The sequence below is a fragment of the Pongo pygmaeus genome, chromosome 2 (genome assembly GCF_028885625.2).
Source record: "Pongo pygmaeus isolate AG05252 chromosome 2, NHGRI_mPonPyg2-v2.0_pri, whole genome shotgun sequence".
NCBI lineage: Eukaryota > Metazoa > Chordata > Mammalia > Primates > Hominidae > Pongo > Pongo pygmaeus.
The window spans coordinates 208,609,685-208,627,522 of record NC_085930.1 but is presented as its reverse complement, the minus strand read 5'-3'; the positions used below and the strand labels follow the sequence as shown (position 1 = coordinate 208,627,522).

General features: G+C 45.7%; 1 protein-coding gene across 11 annotated transcripts in view; it reads left to right on the top strand.

The window, feature by feature from the left end:
* Positions 1–17,838, top strand: part of RUBCN (rubicon autophagy regulator) — a 74,476-nt gene that overhangs the window by 41,675 nt on the left and 14,963 nt on the right. For 3 of the 11 annotated variants that reach the window (XM_054480567.1, XM_054480563.1, XM_063661393.1), the window contains 11 exons: positions 1,752–1,835; positions 2,225–2,384; positions 3,269–3,375; positions 5,052–5,208; positions 5,770–6,303; positions 7,685–7,729; positions 9,791–9,886; positions 10,855–10,970; positions 12,334–12,544; positions 13,103–13,204; positions 15,775–15,849. In XM_054480567.1, the coding sequence (XP_054336542.1) occupies positions 1,752–1,835; positions 2,225–2,384; positions 3,269–3,375; positions 5,052–5,208; positions 5,770–6,303; positions 7,685–7,729; positions 9,791–9,886; positions 10,855–10,970; positions 12,334–12,544; positions 13,103–13,204; positions 15,775–15,849 (1,687 nt within the window). The remainder of the gene's footprint in view (positions 1–1,751; positions 1,836–2,224; positions 2,385–3,268; positions 3,376–5,051; positions 5,209–5,769; positions 6,304–7,684; positions 7,730–9,790; positions 9,887–10,854; positions 10,971–12,333; positions 12,545–13,102; positions 13,205–15,774; positions 15,850–17,838) is intronic. The other 8 variants (XM_054480564.2, XM_063661390.1, XM_063661392.1 and 5 more) reach the window with 3 other exon arrangements.

The following is a 17,838-nucleotide window of genomic DNA, read 5'->3' as shown; positions in this document are numbered from 1 at the left end:
ACCAGAATCCCTGCCACACTACCACCAGAATACTAAAGGTCTTCATGATGTTTATTATCAAAAGAGCCTGCACATCTGACATTTCCGGTTCTCACTTCTACCCTCCCAGTGTAGAGGCGAGAAGAAAGACTTTTTAGAAAGAAGCACCTCTGACTGTTGAGGTGGTTTTAGATCGTATATTAAGTTCCGATATATCTTAAGGTCTCTTTCAGGCTATTTATTTTGTTCCATCGATTGGTCTTTGTCTCTTTTTTTGTTTGTTTTTTAAGACAGGATCTCTCTCTGTCATCCAGGCTGGAGTGTAGTAGCACGATCTCGGCTTACTGCAACCTCTGCCTCCTGGGCTCTTGTGATCCTCCCACTTCAGCCTCCCAAGTAGCTGGGACTACAGGCATGTGCCACCACACCCGGCTAACTTTTTGGATTTTTAGTAGAGATGGGGTTTCGCTATGTTGCCCAGGCTGGTCTCAAACTCTGGGCTCAAGTGATCCGCCCACCTTGGCCTCCAAAAGTGCTGAGATTACAGGCATGAACCATCGTGCCTGGCCTGGTCTGTCTCTTGATACTTGTGCTAGCTCTATATATTTTTAATATTTAGATTTTAGTTTTAATCCCTACCCAGTAGTCTCAGAAAAGGTTATCGAAAAACAACAATTGGGTTGTTATGGTAGAAACATTTTGCATGTTGAGGCCTGTCCCAGCGCGAGACCATTTCATCTGGTCTGGGCATTTCTTTGCCTCCACAGCTCTTTCCTGACCTGGGTGGCGTGGAAAAGTAGATGTTTCCTTATTTGATTTTGCTTTTGCAGTAGGGGCTAAAGACATCCAGCTCTGGCTTTTAACAAATAGTTCTTTACCAGTTTTAAGAATTATTTTTTAGAAAACACAACGGTAGAGAGAAAGGAGTAGAAAACATTATTTTCAGCCGGGTACGGTGGCTCATGCCTGTAATCCCAACACAAGTGACCCAAGGCGGGTGGATCACTTGAGGCTCGGAGTTTGAGACCAGCCTGGCCAACATGGTAAAACCCCGTCTCTACTAAAAATACAAAAATTAACCAGGCGTGGTGTCGTGTGCCTGTAGTTCTGGCTGTTCAGGAGGCTGAGGCATGAGAATCGCTTCAACCTGGGAGGTAGAGGTTGCAGTGAGCTGAGATCATGCCACTGCACTCCAGCCTGGGCGACAGAGTGACTCTGTCTCAAAAAAAAAAAAAAAGAAAAAGAAAACATTTTTACTGTATACAAGGTATATCATATGCATATGTTACCGGTTCAAAAGAATGATTAAAGTCATCTTTAACAATTATTCTTTAAAAGGGTAAACATGTCAAGTGTAGTATTCCTTTTTTTTTTTTTTTTCTGAATTAGGGTCTCACTCTGTTGCCCGGGCAGGAGTGCAGTGGCACAATCGTGGCTCACTGCAGCTTTGACCTCCCAGGCTCAAGTGATTCTCCCACCTCAGCCTCCTGAGTAGCTGGGACTAAGGCACATCCCACCACTCGGGGTAAGCTTTAAATTGTTTGTAGAGATGGGCCAGTCTACCTGGACTCAAGCAGTCCTCCTGAAGTGCTAGGTTTACAGGTGTGAGCCACCACCCCTGGCCTCTGTGTGTATTCCTTTGATTGCTGCTAAGAACGTTTGATGAGGCAAGGGAAGGTTGTGGTCCTTTTGCTGTCTTTGAATGCCAACCCTAGAACTAGATCTGGTCCAGAATGGTTGTGATTTGCTCATTGTGTGTGTTCCCTCTGCAGGCGTGCCGCCGCCAGACTGATTACTGGCAGTTCGTGAAAGACATCCGGTGGCTCAGTCCCCACTCAGCCCTTCACGTGGAGAAGGTAAGAGTGAGAGCAGAGCAGCTGTGCTGGCAGAGCTGTGGGTCTTCACTGTTTGAGGCTCTGTCAGAAGAATCTCCTAGGCTCCAAAGAGGGAATATGTCAAGTTGCCTATCAGCTGAGGAAAGGAAATTAATTATCCCTGTAGGGACTGACTTTATTTGCTTAAAAAAAAAAGCATGCAAACCAATTGGTCCAGGCCACTTTTTCTCTTCTGGGGAAGGGAAAAAAAGTTTTGTTATTTTCAAAAAAGCCTGCTTACATGGGACCCAGGGTGAAGCCTTTCAAAGCATTTCCCTTACCTGTCTCAATTTAGTTCTCAGGTCATTAGGCCTCACTCTTGCTGTATCTACCAGGATGTGTGTTTTGACTCATACCCCTTTGCTTCCCAGTTCATCAGCTTGCACGAGAACGGCCAGAGCAGTGCTGATGGTGTGAGTGAACATGCTGTTGCCGAGTTGTGGCTGCAGCACAGCCTGCAGTACCACTGCCTCTCAGCCCAGCTCCGGCCCCTGCTCGGGGATAGACAGTATATCAGAAAATTCTACACAGGTGGGTGGAGGCCACTTGGGACTGTCATCTGTGCTTCCTCGTTGTCACCCACCTCACTATCCTCTATCCCTCTACTACCAGGGCCTCCTATTTTTCTTTTTTTTGAGATGGAGTTTCGCTGTTGTCACCCAGGCTGGAGTGCAATGCCGTGATCTCGGCTCACTGCAACCTCCGCCTCCTGGGTTCAAGCGATTCTCCTGCCTCAGCCTCCCAAGTAGCTGGGATTACCGGCATGTGCCACCACGTCCAGCTAATTTTGTAATTTTAGTAGAGATGGGGTTTCTCCATGTTGGTCAGGCAGGTCTCGAACTCCCGACCTCAAGTGATCTGCCTGCTTCGGCCTCCCAAAGTGCTGGGATTAGAGGTGTGACCACCACGTCCGGCAGGGCCTCCTGTTTTTCACTTGATACCATAGGGATTCTACTCAGAAACATATATCCAGACTTACCTCTCACCTCCCAAGTAAGACACAATCCAACTTTATGTTAAGGTCGTCCCCTACGGCCACACACACAAACCGTAAGAATAGCCACCATTTACCAGGAGTTTCCTGCGTGCCCGTCACTGCTGCCCAGTGTCTTCACAACAGCCCCGAGAGTTGGGCATTGGTGCTACTGTTTCCAATCCACAGGGCTCCAGGAGGTTAGGCGACTTGGCCAAAGTCACTCAGAGCCAGGATTCAAATCTGGATTTTTCTGACGTTGAAGCCTCTTGTCCCGGCCACTTTGCTGCACCTCGCGTTCTTCAGCCTCTCCTCTACTTTGTTTCTGATCTGCCTTCACCCTCCCCCTCATTCATCCTTACCTCTCCCTTTCTCCTTCCTCAGGCTTCTCTCAAGGCCCCCCTGTTGGGCTCTATCACTGTGGCAGCTTTTCTCTCCCCAGATGCTGCCTTCCTGCTAAGTGACGCTCACGTCACGGCCATGCTGCAGTGCCTGGAAGCAGTGGAACAGAACAACCCCCGCCTCCTGGCTCAGATCGACGCGTCCATGGTAAAGGGGACAAGGAATTATCCACGTCTCTGCTGGGTCCCTGGAGCTCAACAGGATGTAACCCTCTACAGCAAACTGTTTTTCACTTAGCCATTTTTGTGAGCTAAAAGGCTTGCATTTTTTTTTTTTTTTTTTTTTTGAGGCAGAGTCTCACTCTGTTGCCCAGGCTGGAGTGCAGTGGCGCAATCTCGGCTCACTGCAACCTCTATCTCTGGGTTCAGGCGATTCTTGTGCCTCAGTCTCCCGAGTAGCTGGGATTACAGGCGCCCACTGCCACACCCAGCTATTTTTTTGTATTTTTAGCAGAGACAGAGTTTCACCATGTTAGCCAGGATGGTCTCGATCTCCTGACCTCGTGATCCTCCCGCCTCGGCCTCCCAAAATGCTGGGATTAGAGGCCTGAGCCACTGCGCCCTGCCGGCTTTCATTTAAAATGCTTGGAGAAGGGGAGGTACCGTTAAGTACTTATTGAAGTAAAAGTCTAGGCTTAGGTCTTGTGCTTAGTAGACCTAAGCTGGGGAGTGGGGAGGTAGATTTTGTTAAACCTGTGGTATCTTTTGACAAAGGATACCAAGCCTTGACAAAGATCTGGGGAAAAGAGGGATGGTTCTGAATCAGGTAGGGTTTAGTGTCAGACCTGGCATAGCTTAATGTTACACGGGGTCAGTTTTTTCATGTTTTTTTCTTTGATGTAAAGAAAATTTTATAGTACAAAGAAAATTTGTTGCCTAAAATTAACTTATCCCATCACTAATACTCCAGTCAGTGCCTTAGCTAGAATGGAATCAAGAGTCCCCACTTCTTAGAGAAGCAGATCCCCTATCTCTCCAGATTCTGTTAATTAATTAATTAATTTTTTTTTTTTTTTTTTTTTTTTTTTTGAGACAGAGTCTTTACTTTGTTGCCCAGGCTGGAGTGCAGTGTCATGATCTCGGCTCACTGCAGCCTCCGCCTCCCGGTTTCAAGTGTTTCCCCTGTCTCAGCCTCCCGAGTAGCTGGGATTATAGGTGCACGCCACCACGCCCGGCTAATTTTTGTATTTTTAGTAGGGACAGGGTTTCACCATGTTGGCCAGGTTGGTCTCAATCTCCTGACCTCAAGTGATCCACCCGCCTTGGCCTCCCGAAGTGCTGTGATTACAGGCGTGAGGCACTGTGCCCGGCCTGATTCATTTAATTTTGATTGTTGGTTACTATCCATTCAATACTTTCTATGTGCCAGGCATGGTGCTATGTATGATAAATGTATCATCTCATTGAATCTTCATAACCCTGTGAAGTGGGCATTGATCTCATTTTATAAAGGAGGCTGCTGAGGCACAGAGTAGATACGTGGTCCAAAGTTTGGATCAAATAGCTGATAAGTGTCAGGGCCTGGATTTGAACCCTAGTCTGTCTGACTTCTGATTCCACATAAGCACTTTGTTGTGCTGCCTCTGTAGTAAAGTACTCCTGGTTTAACACCTGGAAGGATTCCAGTGCAGATGCTGTGGTTTCACAGTTGTAAATTACATACTATAGTAGAAGATAGCCTTGTTGTATCTACAGGCTCTGGCTAAAGTCCAGGCCTACTGCAAAGGTAGCTTCTACGGCATTTCTGCAGTACTGCATTGCCCCCACTCTGAGGCCCTTTGTCCTTAACTCTGACACATTTTTTGGTTTTGTTTTGCTTTTTAGTTTGCCAGAAAACACGAGAGCCCACTCCTGGTGACAAAGAGCCAGAGCCTGACAGCCCTGCCCAGTTCCACATACACCCCTCCAACCAGCTATGCTCAGCATTCCTACTTTGGGTCCTTCTCTAGCCTCCACCAATCCGTGCCCAACAATGGCTCAGGTATGGGGACAGGAAAAAGTGGTCATTACATTTATCCCCAGCCCTGGAAAGTAAGAAGACTTTGTGGTTGCTCATAGGCTTGGAAAATTGAGCTTTGGGTTGGTACAGTTTTTCTTAATAAGGAACATCTTTACAAGTTATATAGTGACTAGCTTGAAATAATTCAATAGAATCATGAAGTAACAGAAGAGAAAGATGTTTGTAGATTCCCCTGGGTTTCTAATCCACATTGCCAAGAAGGCATTTCAATACTAGCTAACATTGAATGATTGCCAATCATGTACTAGGCTCTGTTGTGTTCAGTTTGTATGTGTTATCCCATTTGAGCCTTCAAACAGTCCTCTTAGTGCTGATTTTTCAGATGAGGAATGCATACTAATAAGCAATAAAGCACTGTCTCAGGAGCCCATACTCTTGACTTAGCTGCTTCTAAATAATTTTATACTTTATTTGACTTGCCGTTTCTGAGGTGACATCGTATGTCCTGGTCACCTAGTCCTTCATACATACTGCAGGATTCCACCTCACCTGCTCCCCTTACCATTTCCTTTTATATTCTAGAGAGAAGATCTACTTCCTTTTCACTCTCTGGCCCTCCCCGGAAACCACAAGAAAGCAGAGGGCACGTCTCACCAGCAGAGGATCAAACCATCCAAGCCCCCCCAGTTTCAGTCTCTGCACTAGCCAGGGATTCCCCTTTGACCCCAAATGAAATGAGCTCCAGTACTCTGACCAGCCCCATAGAGCCATCCTGGGTCAGCAGCCAGAATGATTCCCCAGGTGATGCTAGTGAGGGGCCTGAGTACCTGGCCATTGGCAACTTGGACCCCCGAGGCCGGACTGCCAGCTGTCAGAGTCACAGCAGCAATGCCGAGAGCAGCAGTTCCAATTTGTTCTCCTCCAGCAGCTCCCAGAAGCCAGATTCTGCTGCTTCTTCCTTAGGGGACCAGGAGGGAGGTGGGGAGAGCCAGCTGTCCAGTGTCCTCCGCAGGTCCAGCTTCTCAGAGGGGCAGACACTCACCGTCACCAGTGGGGCAAAGAAAAGCCATATTCGCTCCCATTCAGATACCAGCATCGCCTCCAGAGGAGCTCCAGGTAATGAGGAACACCAGCTGCTAGTTAGCAAGATGACCCTGAATTGAGAGTAAGAGAGGGCTTGTTATGGGGACTTTTCAGATGGCAGAAAGAGATGTTCTGTTTCTGATGATATGACATCTTGTTTTGTAATGAAAGAAGTTTATAACGAAATACCAAGACTCAAAATCTCTAAGTCTATTTATGTTTGTTTCTTTATACGTTGCTAATATTAAATGTTTTCCTGGATTCTTTACTAGTTTGGTAACATCAGAGGATAGCGTGACTCATCACAGTGCGAGTTTTCAAAGTATCTCTTGGATTGGGGAAAGTATTATTGAGCTTTAAAAATAATCCCATTAAGTTCTGTCATTTCCTGTGACGTCTTAGAAGTTTGGCCAGGGTGTAATAATACCAATGTGAGAGAGGCAGAGAGATACTGGGGTTTCTAATTAAAACGAAGGCTATAGTGAGTGTAGGGTGATGCAATCCAGCAGCTGAGTAGGTGGGGCTGACGGCCGCATCACTGATTCAGGCTGAGAGGCAGTCAGATAAGGAGGCCCTGGCGGCTGGGACCTCCCTCCCCAAACACCATCTGATAGCAGGGGCAGCCTACTCGTGGGGAAGGTGGGGCTCCTTGCTTTTGCCATCTCCCTGCCATCATCCTTCCTGGCTTGTGGTATCCAGCAGGCTTTGGTTGGGTTTTGTTTGTAGTAGGGTCTCCATAAGAGGAAGTATAGCATGGAGCTTGGTGCTCAAAGCCATTCTGGGTCAGGAAAGCCCCAGACATAAAATGTAAAAATAAAATGTGAAAAATTCAAGGACCTAAAAAAAAGGGGAGTTTTCTTTAGCAACTGGAGATAGCATTGCTTTCTCTTTGTAATTTCTGGAAAGGTGAGAGCTAAGGCCCTCATCTGAAACCTTCAGAATTACAAACTTTTGTCTTTGTTTTCCCTCAAGAATGTGATTTAACTTGTTGGAAATCTTGAGGAGAAGAATCTCCAAATCAAAGCCTGTCTTCCCATGAGCTTTCTTAGATGTGAAGATGAGTGGGCTGGACCCTCACTTCACATCTCCTGCTGCAGGCCTGATGTCTGCCGTACTCCAAGCCACTGGCCTTTGAGCATGTAAAACTTTCCCGCCCCATTCTTGAATCCATATGGATTCCAGTGGAATCCTGCCGTGGAAAAAGGGAGCCAGCGAAAATGTGTGCAGAAGGATCTGAGGAAATGTGGGTCACACGCAGCTTCTTGGACAAGCCATCCATCCTTCACAACTGGGGTTTCCTCTTGGGAGTTCCATCCCCACTTCTGCTGGGTAAAATTTAGGACACTTTTTTTCTCTCTCTGTATTCTCATTGCTCTATCTGGACTCTCCTCTGCACCTGTCTGTCTACCTGCAGGAGGCCCCAGGAATATCACCATTATAGTTGAAGATCCCATTGCAGGTTTGGGAATCGGTCCTCCACCTCCTCTTTGTTCTGCTCTGTGACCACCTTTCTTAGTTCAGAACCTCCTTCAGTCTGGTGTCAAATCAAGTCTGGCTAGCCTGGTCTTGTTGTGATGCTTGGAACTGTCTATAAAATGATACCAGTATTTCATATGATGTGTTTTCTACACACAATTCCAAATGCCTCGTTCAATCTCTCAACAGCTTCTGGGAGGCAGAGTCAAGACTTATCAATTCAGTTTTGCCCAAAGGTGAAACTGAGGCCTGCTATTTGTCTGAGGCATCATGATGAATGAGTGGCAGACTTTTTTTTCTTTTTTAAAATTTTTTTACTTTTTTTTTTTTTAGAGACAGGATTTCACCGTGTTGCCCAGGTTGGTCTTGAACTCCTGGCTTCAAGTGATCTTCCTGCCTTGGCTTCCCGAGTGCTGGGATTGCAGGTGTGATCCACCACACCCGGCCCAGAATTTTTCTTATAACTGAGTACTTCCTATGGATTACTTCATTTTCCTTGAATTAACACCAGAATGTATTTTATCCCCTTTCTGTGGTCTTAGATATACTTGCATGTTTGTTTTTTTTGTTTGTTTTTTTGTTTTTTTCCCTCTCCTGCAGTTCCGTTTCCTTTTTCTTTCACCTGTTTTCATTTCCCTATAAATCCCTGCACCCCATTCCAGCTATTGCATAGGATTTTTCTAGTGATTTCAGTCTGTTTCCTTGGTGTTCATGGTGGTATTCAAACTGAGATTTGTGTTCCATCCTGGGTACCATGATTCATGGAGATGAACACTGGAATGTGTCTGCAAGGCACAGTAGTGAGAGAGGGCTGAAAGCCGTGGCTTCCTGGAAGTGGGTGAGGCCATTGGGTATGTTAGCTTGGAAAACAGATGGTTAAAGAGGAATAAATTCTGTAGGACCATCATTTAGAATAGCGTTCTTCTTAAGGAGATAAGAAATTGTAAGAAGGCAGATAACAAGTGAGTGTAAGGGAATTCTAAGAATTAGTTAAATGGTGGCATTAGGAGGTAGTGAACTCAGTAAGTAAAGGCTGAATGGCCACATGTTGTAAAGAGGTTAAGGTCATGGTGGAGTTTGTGTTGTGTGCTGTTTGGGAATCTTGAAGGTCCCTTCCAAGTCATGTCATGGTTTTTTACCAAGGCATCATGGCAACTACTAGTTTGTCCTCAGTTCAGTAGGAAGGAACAGAGCCCACAGCCAGGGCTACCAGAAGCCTTTGAGGCCCAAGAAGAACACAAAATTGTCTCTTGCACAGAGTAGCATTTTTTGTGAGAGGAGCAGTTGGTAACATCTGTTGGGGAAATGGGTTAGATGCAGCTCAGTCATTCACTCTCCCACAGCATCCTGCTCATTTTCAAGCACCCACCTGCTTTTCCACCTGTTCTTCCACCTGTTCTTCCTTCTGTGGTCCTGGAAATGTTGTGTTTCCTTGTGAAGAATATCAGTTTCTCATTCCTGCGAACGCTGCCTGCTACTGTTCTCCCTCCCAGCTCTCGCTCTTGCTGTCCCAGGCATTGTCTGTCTCGCCAGCCTTCCCTCCCTCCCTTCTTCAGTAAGGCCAGGCCGAGCCCTGTAACGGAGCCCCTTGCTTAAATCAGTAAATCTTCTGATGTTACTTTAAAACCTAATGTCAAGATGTCAGAAAAGTTTCAATGCACTTGTCTTTGTTTTACCATCTAAAGACTTTTCTAAATTGGTTTGTCAAGAGGATAGGAATCAGCTGATATTCCTGTAATGTTTGGTTAAAAGATGTAAGGAAAGAGAAGCAAATTCCATGAATCCATTTTGATTTGATTCTTTCCTTTATGTTGCCCCATTCTGGATCACGTTTCTTCTTTTCCACTTAGAATGTACTGACCTGCCATCTCCTTCCCTCCCTGTGTTTCTGTACCCTTGGGCTGTTCCGTTGGTGTGCCACCTCTCTCCTGCTTTGGGAGGGCTTTGGGAAGGGGTGCAGTTAAATGTTGAAACTCCAAAGTTGGGAATGTATCTGTTGCTCATTTCGTATGTGTTTTTACTTGCTGGTGGTCATCGTCATTAGAATCCTGCAATGATAAGGCGAAGTTGAGAGGCCCTGTGCCCTACTCTGGTCAAAGCAGTGAAGTCAGCACACCCAGCTCTCTGTACATGGAATATGGTGAGTACTAGGAAGGCCAGGGCTAAAATTGTGTCTTTTCTCTGCTCACCCCTTGTGCCTGCTAAGCTCTGAGTTTTGGGGTTCATCTCAGCTCTCCAGAGGGTACACACTGTTACAGTCTCAGTCACTCTTTTGTCATTTTTAACCCCTGTGCTAGAAATCACACTGCTCTGCCATTTCTCTTGCTCCTCTCTGACTTGGGGGTCCCACCCTCTCTTATGCGTTGGGTGTTGGCACCGGGTACGTCGGCTGATCCAGATGGAATGGCTCTCTGAGTGGATGAGATGGACCTTGAAAAGAGGCCTTAGAGTATCTGGGCTTAGTAACCAGCAGACAGACTCTACGTGGAAATCATGCAGAGGAGGAAGCCATTTGTGTCCTTTTCTGCCTCCCAGCCCAAAGTTCTACATTTTTATTTTGTTTTTTCTTTATTGTATGGTACAAGGAAGGGCATGTTCTCTTTAATTTTAGATGGCAGAGGGATTCTCTCTGTTTATTCCACCGTTTTCCAACCAAGAGGCTTAGTGCTCTGGGATTCTAAGAGTCCAAGAAATTCTTTTTTTTTTTTTTTTTTTTTGAGACAGAGTTTTGCTCTTGTTGCCCAGGCTGGAATGCAGTGGCACGATCTTGGCTCACTGCAACCTCCACCTCCCGGGTTCAGATGATTCTTCTGCCTCAGCCTCCTGAGTAGCTGGGATTACAGGCATGTGCCACCATGCCCAGCTGATTTTTGTATTTTTAGTAGAGATGGGGTTTCACCATGTTGGCCAGGCTGGTCTCAAACTCCTGACCTTGCGATCCACCCGCCTTGGCCTCGCAAAGTGCAAGAAATTCTTTTAGAAGGTAGACATCTTCTTCCAACGTCTAATTCCCAGTTACCTGGGAAGACTTGGGAGCATCTTTAATGATAAAAGCTTAAGACTTCCTGAAGAAGCTTGGCTGTTTCATTCACATTCCGTTTCCCACAGAAGGTGGTCGGTACCTGTGCTCAGGGGAAGGCATGTTCCGAAGACCATCAGAAGGACAGTCCCTCATCAGCTACCTCTCTGAGCAAGACTTCGGCAGCTGTGCCGACCTGGAAAAGGTGGGAAATCGAGGGCCTCATGAAGAGCTCATGAGTTGGGAGATTGGGTCTGAAGGTCTGTGGTGCCATTTGTTCTGATGAGGTTTTGGGGATCTAGCAGTGACTTGGGTATAGATTACAGTAAAGATAAGTTCACAGTAAAGGGAAGCTCAGCAAGTTCTGTTTCTGAGGAACTCTGCAGGGAGCATGTGCCCCTCACTGAGTCCAAAATATTAGCGATTTTATCTTAGAAGCCAACCTGGGCAGAGAAGCATCAAGTTTGTGTGTGTGTTTTTGTTTTTTTGAGACAAGAGTCTTGCTCTGTCACCTAAGCTGGAGTGCAGTGTCACGGTCATGGCTCACTACAGCCTCAAATTCCTGGGCTCGAGCAATCCTCCCGCCTCAGCCTCCCGAGTAGCTGGGACTACAAACATGCGCCACCACACCTGGCTATTTTTTTTATTTTTTTGTAGAGATGGAGGGTCTCCCTGTGTTGCCCAAGCTGGTCTTGGACTCCTGGGCTTGGCCTCCCAAAGTGCTGGGATTAACAGGTGCGAGCCCCTGCGTCTGGGGTCTTGAACTCCTGGGCTTGGCCTCCCAGAATGCTGGGATTCACAGGTGCGAGCCCCTGCGTCTGGGGTCTTGAACTCCTGGGCTTGGCCTCCCAGAGTGCTGGGATTCACAGGTGCGAGCCCCTGCGTCTGGGGTCTTGAACTCCTGGGCTTGGCCTCCCAGAGTGCTGGGATTCACAGGTGCGAGCCCCTGCGTCTGGGGTCTTGAACTCCTGGGCTTGGCCTCCCAGAGTGCTGGGATTCACAGGTGCGAGCCCCTGCGTCTGGGGTCTTGAACTCCTGGGCTTGGCCTCCCAGAGTGCTGGGATTCACAGGTGTGAGCTGCTGCGTCTGGCAGCATTGTTTTTGCTGCATGATTGCAGTTCCCTTGATTCTGGCACCTTAGGTAAATACTGTTTCCAGAATCAAGTTCTATCTTTTGTTCTAAGGCTCAGATAAGCAATAAATGACATCTGTGTAGCATTTTAAGACTACAAAGCACTTTTATCTTGAGACATAGCATTTACCTTAATATTTTGTGTACAGGTGTATGATTTTGGGAAAGAACCTGATTGAAATCCTGGGCCTCTTCTCTATCATATTTTTATGTAGAAATGAGACAGGAAGGGACAGGCTTGGCAAAGTAAGAGAGTGAAGAAAACCTAGAATAGGTTTTCCAGCCATCAGCTTTCCTCGTAGTAGAAATGTCCATTTCTCCAGGGTGTTTTTGGCAGGAACAGTTCCTATCTTGGAAACTCCCCTTTCCACATTATAATGAGTATGTCATTCAATACTTCTAACCCTTTGCCTGTTTGGTGCTCTCCTTCCGCCAGGAGAATGCCCACTTCAGCATCTCAGAGTCCTTAATTGCTGCCATCGAGCTAATGAAGTGCAACATGATGAGCCAGTGCCTAGAGGAGGAGGAAGTGGAAGAGGAAGACAGTGATAGAGAGATCCAGGAGCTGAAGCAGAAGATCCGCCTTCGGCGCCAGCAAATCCGCACCAAGAACCTGCTCCCCATGTACCAGGAGGCTGAGCACGGAAGTCAGTGGAGCCTGTGGACACTTCTGTCCCCACATTTTCCCAGCTTCAGCATAAGGCCTGGTGCCCAAACCAGTGGTTCCTCTGCTGTCAGAAAGATATTTCTATGTAGTCCTACTTTTTTTCTACCATGCTAGGAATACTCATCCTAGAGTCTCTCCGTTTCCTACATCAGAAATACCTGCCTTCCAGGCCAGGCAGAGTGGCTCACGCCTGGAATCCCAGCACTTTGGGAGGCCGAGGCGGGTGGATCACTTGAGGCCAGGAGTTCGAGACCTGCCTGGCCAAATGGTGAAACTCCAGCTCTAAATATATATATGTATATATATAAATAAAGGAATAGCTCCCTTCCAAAATAGCTTTCTGATATGAGGAGACCTAAGAACACTGCTCCCAGATTTGCTTCCCAGATAGTACCTTCTATTTACTTGAAACTTTCTAAAGGGAAAGTTTCCATTTCTCTCTGTTGAGGTCATATCAGGTCCCTTTTATTGTGACACTGGAAGGACAAGAAGACCTCTTTCTGCCCTGTTTATTCCTTTTTGTTTTTAAACATAACAGGCTTTCGAGTCACCTCCAGCAGCTCGCAGTTCAGCTCACGCGATTCGGCACAGTTCTCTGACTCTGGCTCTGCTGATGAGGTTGATGAATTTGAAATCCAAGGTAAGAAGTGACACTTTGTTACAAGGGAACTTTTATTCCATTTCTTTCCATTTAGAATGATAAGCTGCGAAGTGTTTCCTAAATAGAAGATCTTCATTATGGATTGTTGTTAGCTATTGTAAGGGACAGCCTTCTTAAAAACAAAACCCCTTCACAGTTTCAGTAGGGAAGAACACTGGAAACAGGTGTTCCAGGTGGAGTGGCTGCTCGTTGATGTCACCCTGACGTGTCCTCCTCAGTGGTGTCTTTCTCTTGGGTTCCCACTCTGACTCCTCCTTTCAGCTCGTAGGGCTGGTCCATACCACGTGAAATTAGAATCCTATTCTCTTGGGTTCCATAACACAACTGAAATTGTTTCAGAGTGTTCAAAAGCGAAAAGGACAAAAAGAATCATTGGGGGCAGGGGGACAAAAGAGGAAAAAAATCAGGTTTACAAAGTAGAGCTTGAATTTCTGCCCTTGCGGTCGGTGCTCACTGCTCAGCACAGTCACAGACTCTGTTGGTGGTGGTGGTGGAGGAGGTGGAAGTATCAGCATAGAGGAACAATGGGGTTCCAGTCTGAGAAGGCAGTTGTGTTAAATCAGGTTAATGTCCCATTCCTGCAAATCATAGATTTCCTCAAGTTCCCATCAGCAAAACAAACACACAAACGAAAAAACAGTTCAGGGACAAACGCTCTTCCTTCATGGGTGAAACCAAGAGTAGTTTCCTTACTGAAGTGAATGGTATCTATAATTCTCTGTTACAACATTGTGTATGTAGACAGAGGTGAACTGTATCTATAATTCTCCATTATAACGTAATGTGATGACAGATAGATCTTGTGTTGCAAGAGGCTTTGATTTCCTGTTTACACAATCTAGAGAGCCCATTCGCCTGCACAGGCCTCCAGATGGAGGAACCACACGTTTCTTCCCATTCAGAAACTCCGTTTTTTCACACATTTTCGAGCTATTCAGGAAGTCTTCCTTCTATGTTCTCCTTAATGTCTCTGATTTCTATGTATGACAACAATAGGTAGTCATTTAAAACTCCTTTTGTTTGTTTGTATGTTTGGTTGTTTGTTTGTATGTGATTTTCCAACTCCTCTCCAATTCTCCACCATCAACTGGGTGACTTACAATTTAGCTCTGACACTAACTACCTGGAGTTAGCACGGATCCTGCAGCTACAGTCCTGTGAGATTACTTCCACTTCAGATGCCAGACACAGGTCACCAAGCTACCTGCCCTTCTGCTTGTAGGCTGACTACAAATTCAGAGATTCCCATGACCCCTTCCCCCAGGTGGGATAATTTGCTTGAATGATGCCCAGAACTTGGGAAAGCTTATGATTAGAGCCTGTTGTAAAGGATCCAAATGAGCAGCCACATGAAGAAGTACATAGGGACTAAGGAAGAGATCACGAGCACAGGAACTCCTCCTGCCCCCATGGTGTCTGGGGGCACCACCCTCCCAGGTGCATTGATGTGTTCGCCAACCAGGAAGCCTGGACATCATTGTTCAAGTTTTTATTGAAGTTTCATTATGTAGGCACCATTGATTAAGTCATCAGCCACTGGTGACTGGGCTCAGTCTTCAGTCCCTCTCCCCTCCCTGGAGGTGATGGGGGAGTAAAAGCTCCAACCCTCTAATGACGTGGTTGGTTCTTTTGATAGCCCCCAATTGCCCCCAGTTGTGAAGCTGTCTATCTAGGGGCCTCCCAGGAGTCTCCTCATTAGCATAAACTCAGGTATGATTGAAAGGGGCGTCTTTTGAATAATTTCTTGAATGATTCAAGAAATTCCAAGAATTTTAGGAATTCTCACCAGGAACTGGAGACAAAGACAAAATATCTATTTTCTGTTACACCATAGTCTGTGATTGACTTCATCTCCTAATTAAAAAAAAGAAAGAGGGTCTGACCTCGCTCCCAGGATCAGCAGTCAGAATTTCAGGAGGAGAATAGTGAGGTAAATTCAGATCCGTCCACTTGACTACCACATCTGTTTTCTGCAGCAAAGCAGGGATCCGGGAAGCTGTGCAGTCTGTAAGGAGCCTGCCGAGAGAGGGGCCCAAAGCATACTCCTGTTAGAAACTGTTGCTGCGGTTGTGGGCCCTGAGGAGATGTTCAATCAGCTAATTCTCTAGTCAATTCAGAACAGAAATCCTTAAAGGAAAAGACCTTAGGCTGGGGTTTTCTAACCCGTGGGCCAGATCATTCTTTGCTGTGAGGGATTGGGCTGTGGACTGTAAGATGTTTAGCGTCATTCCTAGCCTCTACCTACTAGATGCCAGTGGTAACCCCTCCCCAATATCAAGACAATCAGAAATGCCTCCGTCACTGCCATAATCACCCGTGGCTGAGAACCACTGCCGTAGGAGGTCCTTGAGGCTGGGCTTGGCGTAGGAAGTAGCAGTAACTCTCCTCCAAGCTAGAGTGAGCACCTACCCAAGGATGCAAGTTCCTAAACGCCATTTCATGTTTGGGAGTAAATGGCAAGTTTTGATTCCAGGAACATATGGTATAGAATATTAGTTTATTTCCTGCTGGAATACTAAGGGCCCCCTTTTATCATCATTATTACACAGATGGTAGCGAAGGATCTAACCTGACTCACATGTCAAAGGACGGACTGTCAGTGTCACTGGCCTCGATGTTCTCAGGTAGCCTCCCTTGCAAGCGTGGATGTGCTTGTAGATGCATGTGTGAGAATGTTGCATCAGCTTTCGTATGTACTTAATCATGTGATCACTGTCAAGGTTACAAGGACCGTAGGGGCTGGAGAACTAGTTGGAAGAAACTGGAGCTAAGTCAGAACAACAAGCCAGGAACAATTCAGATACTCAACGATTCCTCCTCATGTGACCCCAGCAATCTTCCTCATCAAGTTTGTCCTTGGTGATCCTTCCCTACAGTGATAAATTTAGATTTAGTGGCCATTGTGACTGATGGAGGTAGTGGACAGTTTAGAAAGGAATAGTTAGATGAAGAATTTTAGTTCAAACCTATACCTAAGCTCCTGCCACACATTCAGACAGCAAAAGTAGGATAGAATGGTATGAAGCTTACTGTCTCTTTAGAACTTTGAATTTGCAGAGCCAACTTTTAGAAAGCCATCTCTTCTGGGTACTTTGTGTACAAGTAGGATTTACTGCTGTAGATGTTTGTTCTTGCTTTGTGATCCAAACAAGTAGGTTTCCTGTAGGTGAGGTTAATTGAAAGAAAGTAGCAGTTTTCTACTCAGAATGGCTTTAAAACACAAAAACAACAACAAAACTCAGAACTTTTGTATTTTTTTTGAGACGGAGTTTCGCTCTTGTTGCCCAGGCTGGAGTGCAATGGCTCAGTCTTGGCTCATTGCAACCTCTGCCTTCCGGTTTCAAGCAATTCTCCTGCCTCAGCTTCCCAAGTAGCTGGGACTACAGGCAGCTGCCACCACACCTGGCTAATTTTTGTTTTGGTTTTTTTTTGTTTTTGTTTTTGTTTTTATTTTATTTTATTTTTTTGTTATTATTATACTTTAAGTTTTAGGGTACATGTGCACAATGTGCAGGTCAGTTACATATGTATACATGTGCCGTGCTGGTGTGCTGCACCCATTAACTCGCCATTTAGCATTAGGTATATCTCCTAATGCTATCCCTCCCACCTCCCCCAACCCCACAACAGTCCCCGGAGTGTGATGTTCCCCTTCCTGTGTCCGTGTTTTCTCATTGTTCAATTCCCATCTATGAGTGAGAACATGCGGTGTTTGGTTTTTTGTCCTTGCGATAGTTTACTGAGAATGATGATTTCCAATTTCATCCATGTCCCTACAAAGGACATGAACTCATCATTTTTTGTGGCTGCATAGTATTCCATGGTGTATATGTGCCACATTTTCTTAATCCAGTCTATCATTGTTGGACATTTGGGTTGGTTCCAAGTCTTTGCTATTGTGAATAATGCCGCAATAAACATACACGTGCATGTGTCTTTATAGCAACATGATTTATAGTCCTTTGGGTATGTACCCAGTAATGGAATTTTTGTATTTTTAGTAAAGACAGGGTTTCACCATGTTGGCCAGGCTGGTCTCAAACTCGTGACCTCGTCATCTGCCCGCCTCGGCTTCCCAACGTGCTGGAATTACAGAAGTGAGCCACCACTCCAGGCCCAGAACTTTTTATTAAAACTGTTAATACTGTTGGGCATTAGAATTTGAAATAATTATGTAAGATTAGATCGAGATTTAGAGAAATAAAGACAAATATTACAGGAGCTCCCGTGTTCTCACTCATATGTGGGAGCTAAAAAAGTTGATCTCATGGAGGTAGAGAAGAGAGTGATAGTTACAGAGGCTGGGGAGGAGGTGGGTTGGGGTATAAAGAGAGGTTGGTTAGTGGGTTCAACCATACAGTTAGAAGGGTTGAGTCCTAGTGTTCAGTAGCACAGTAGCGTGGCTGTAGTTGACATATTGTGTATTTCAAAATAGCTAGAAGAGATTCGAAGTATTCCCAACACAGAGAAATGATAAATGTTCAATCAATGGATATTCTAAATACCCTGATTTGACCATTACACATTGTATGCATGTATCAAAATATCACATGTGCCCTGTCAATATGTACAAATATTATGGTATCAACTTAATTTTTTTAAGATTAGAGAAA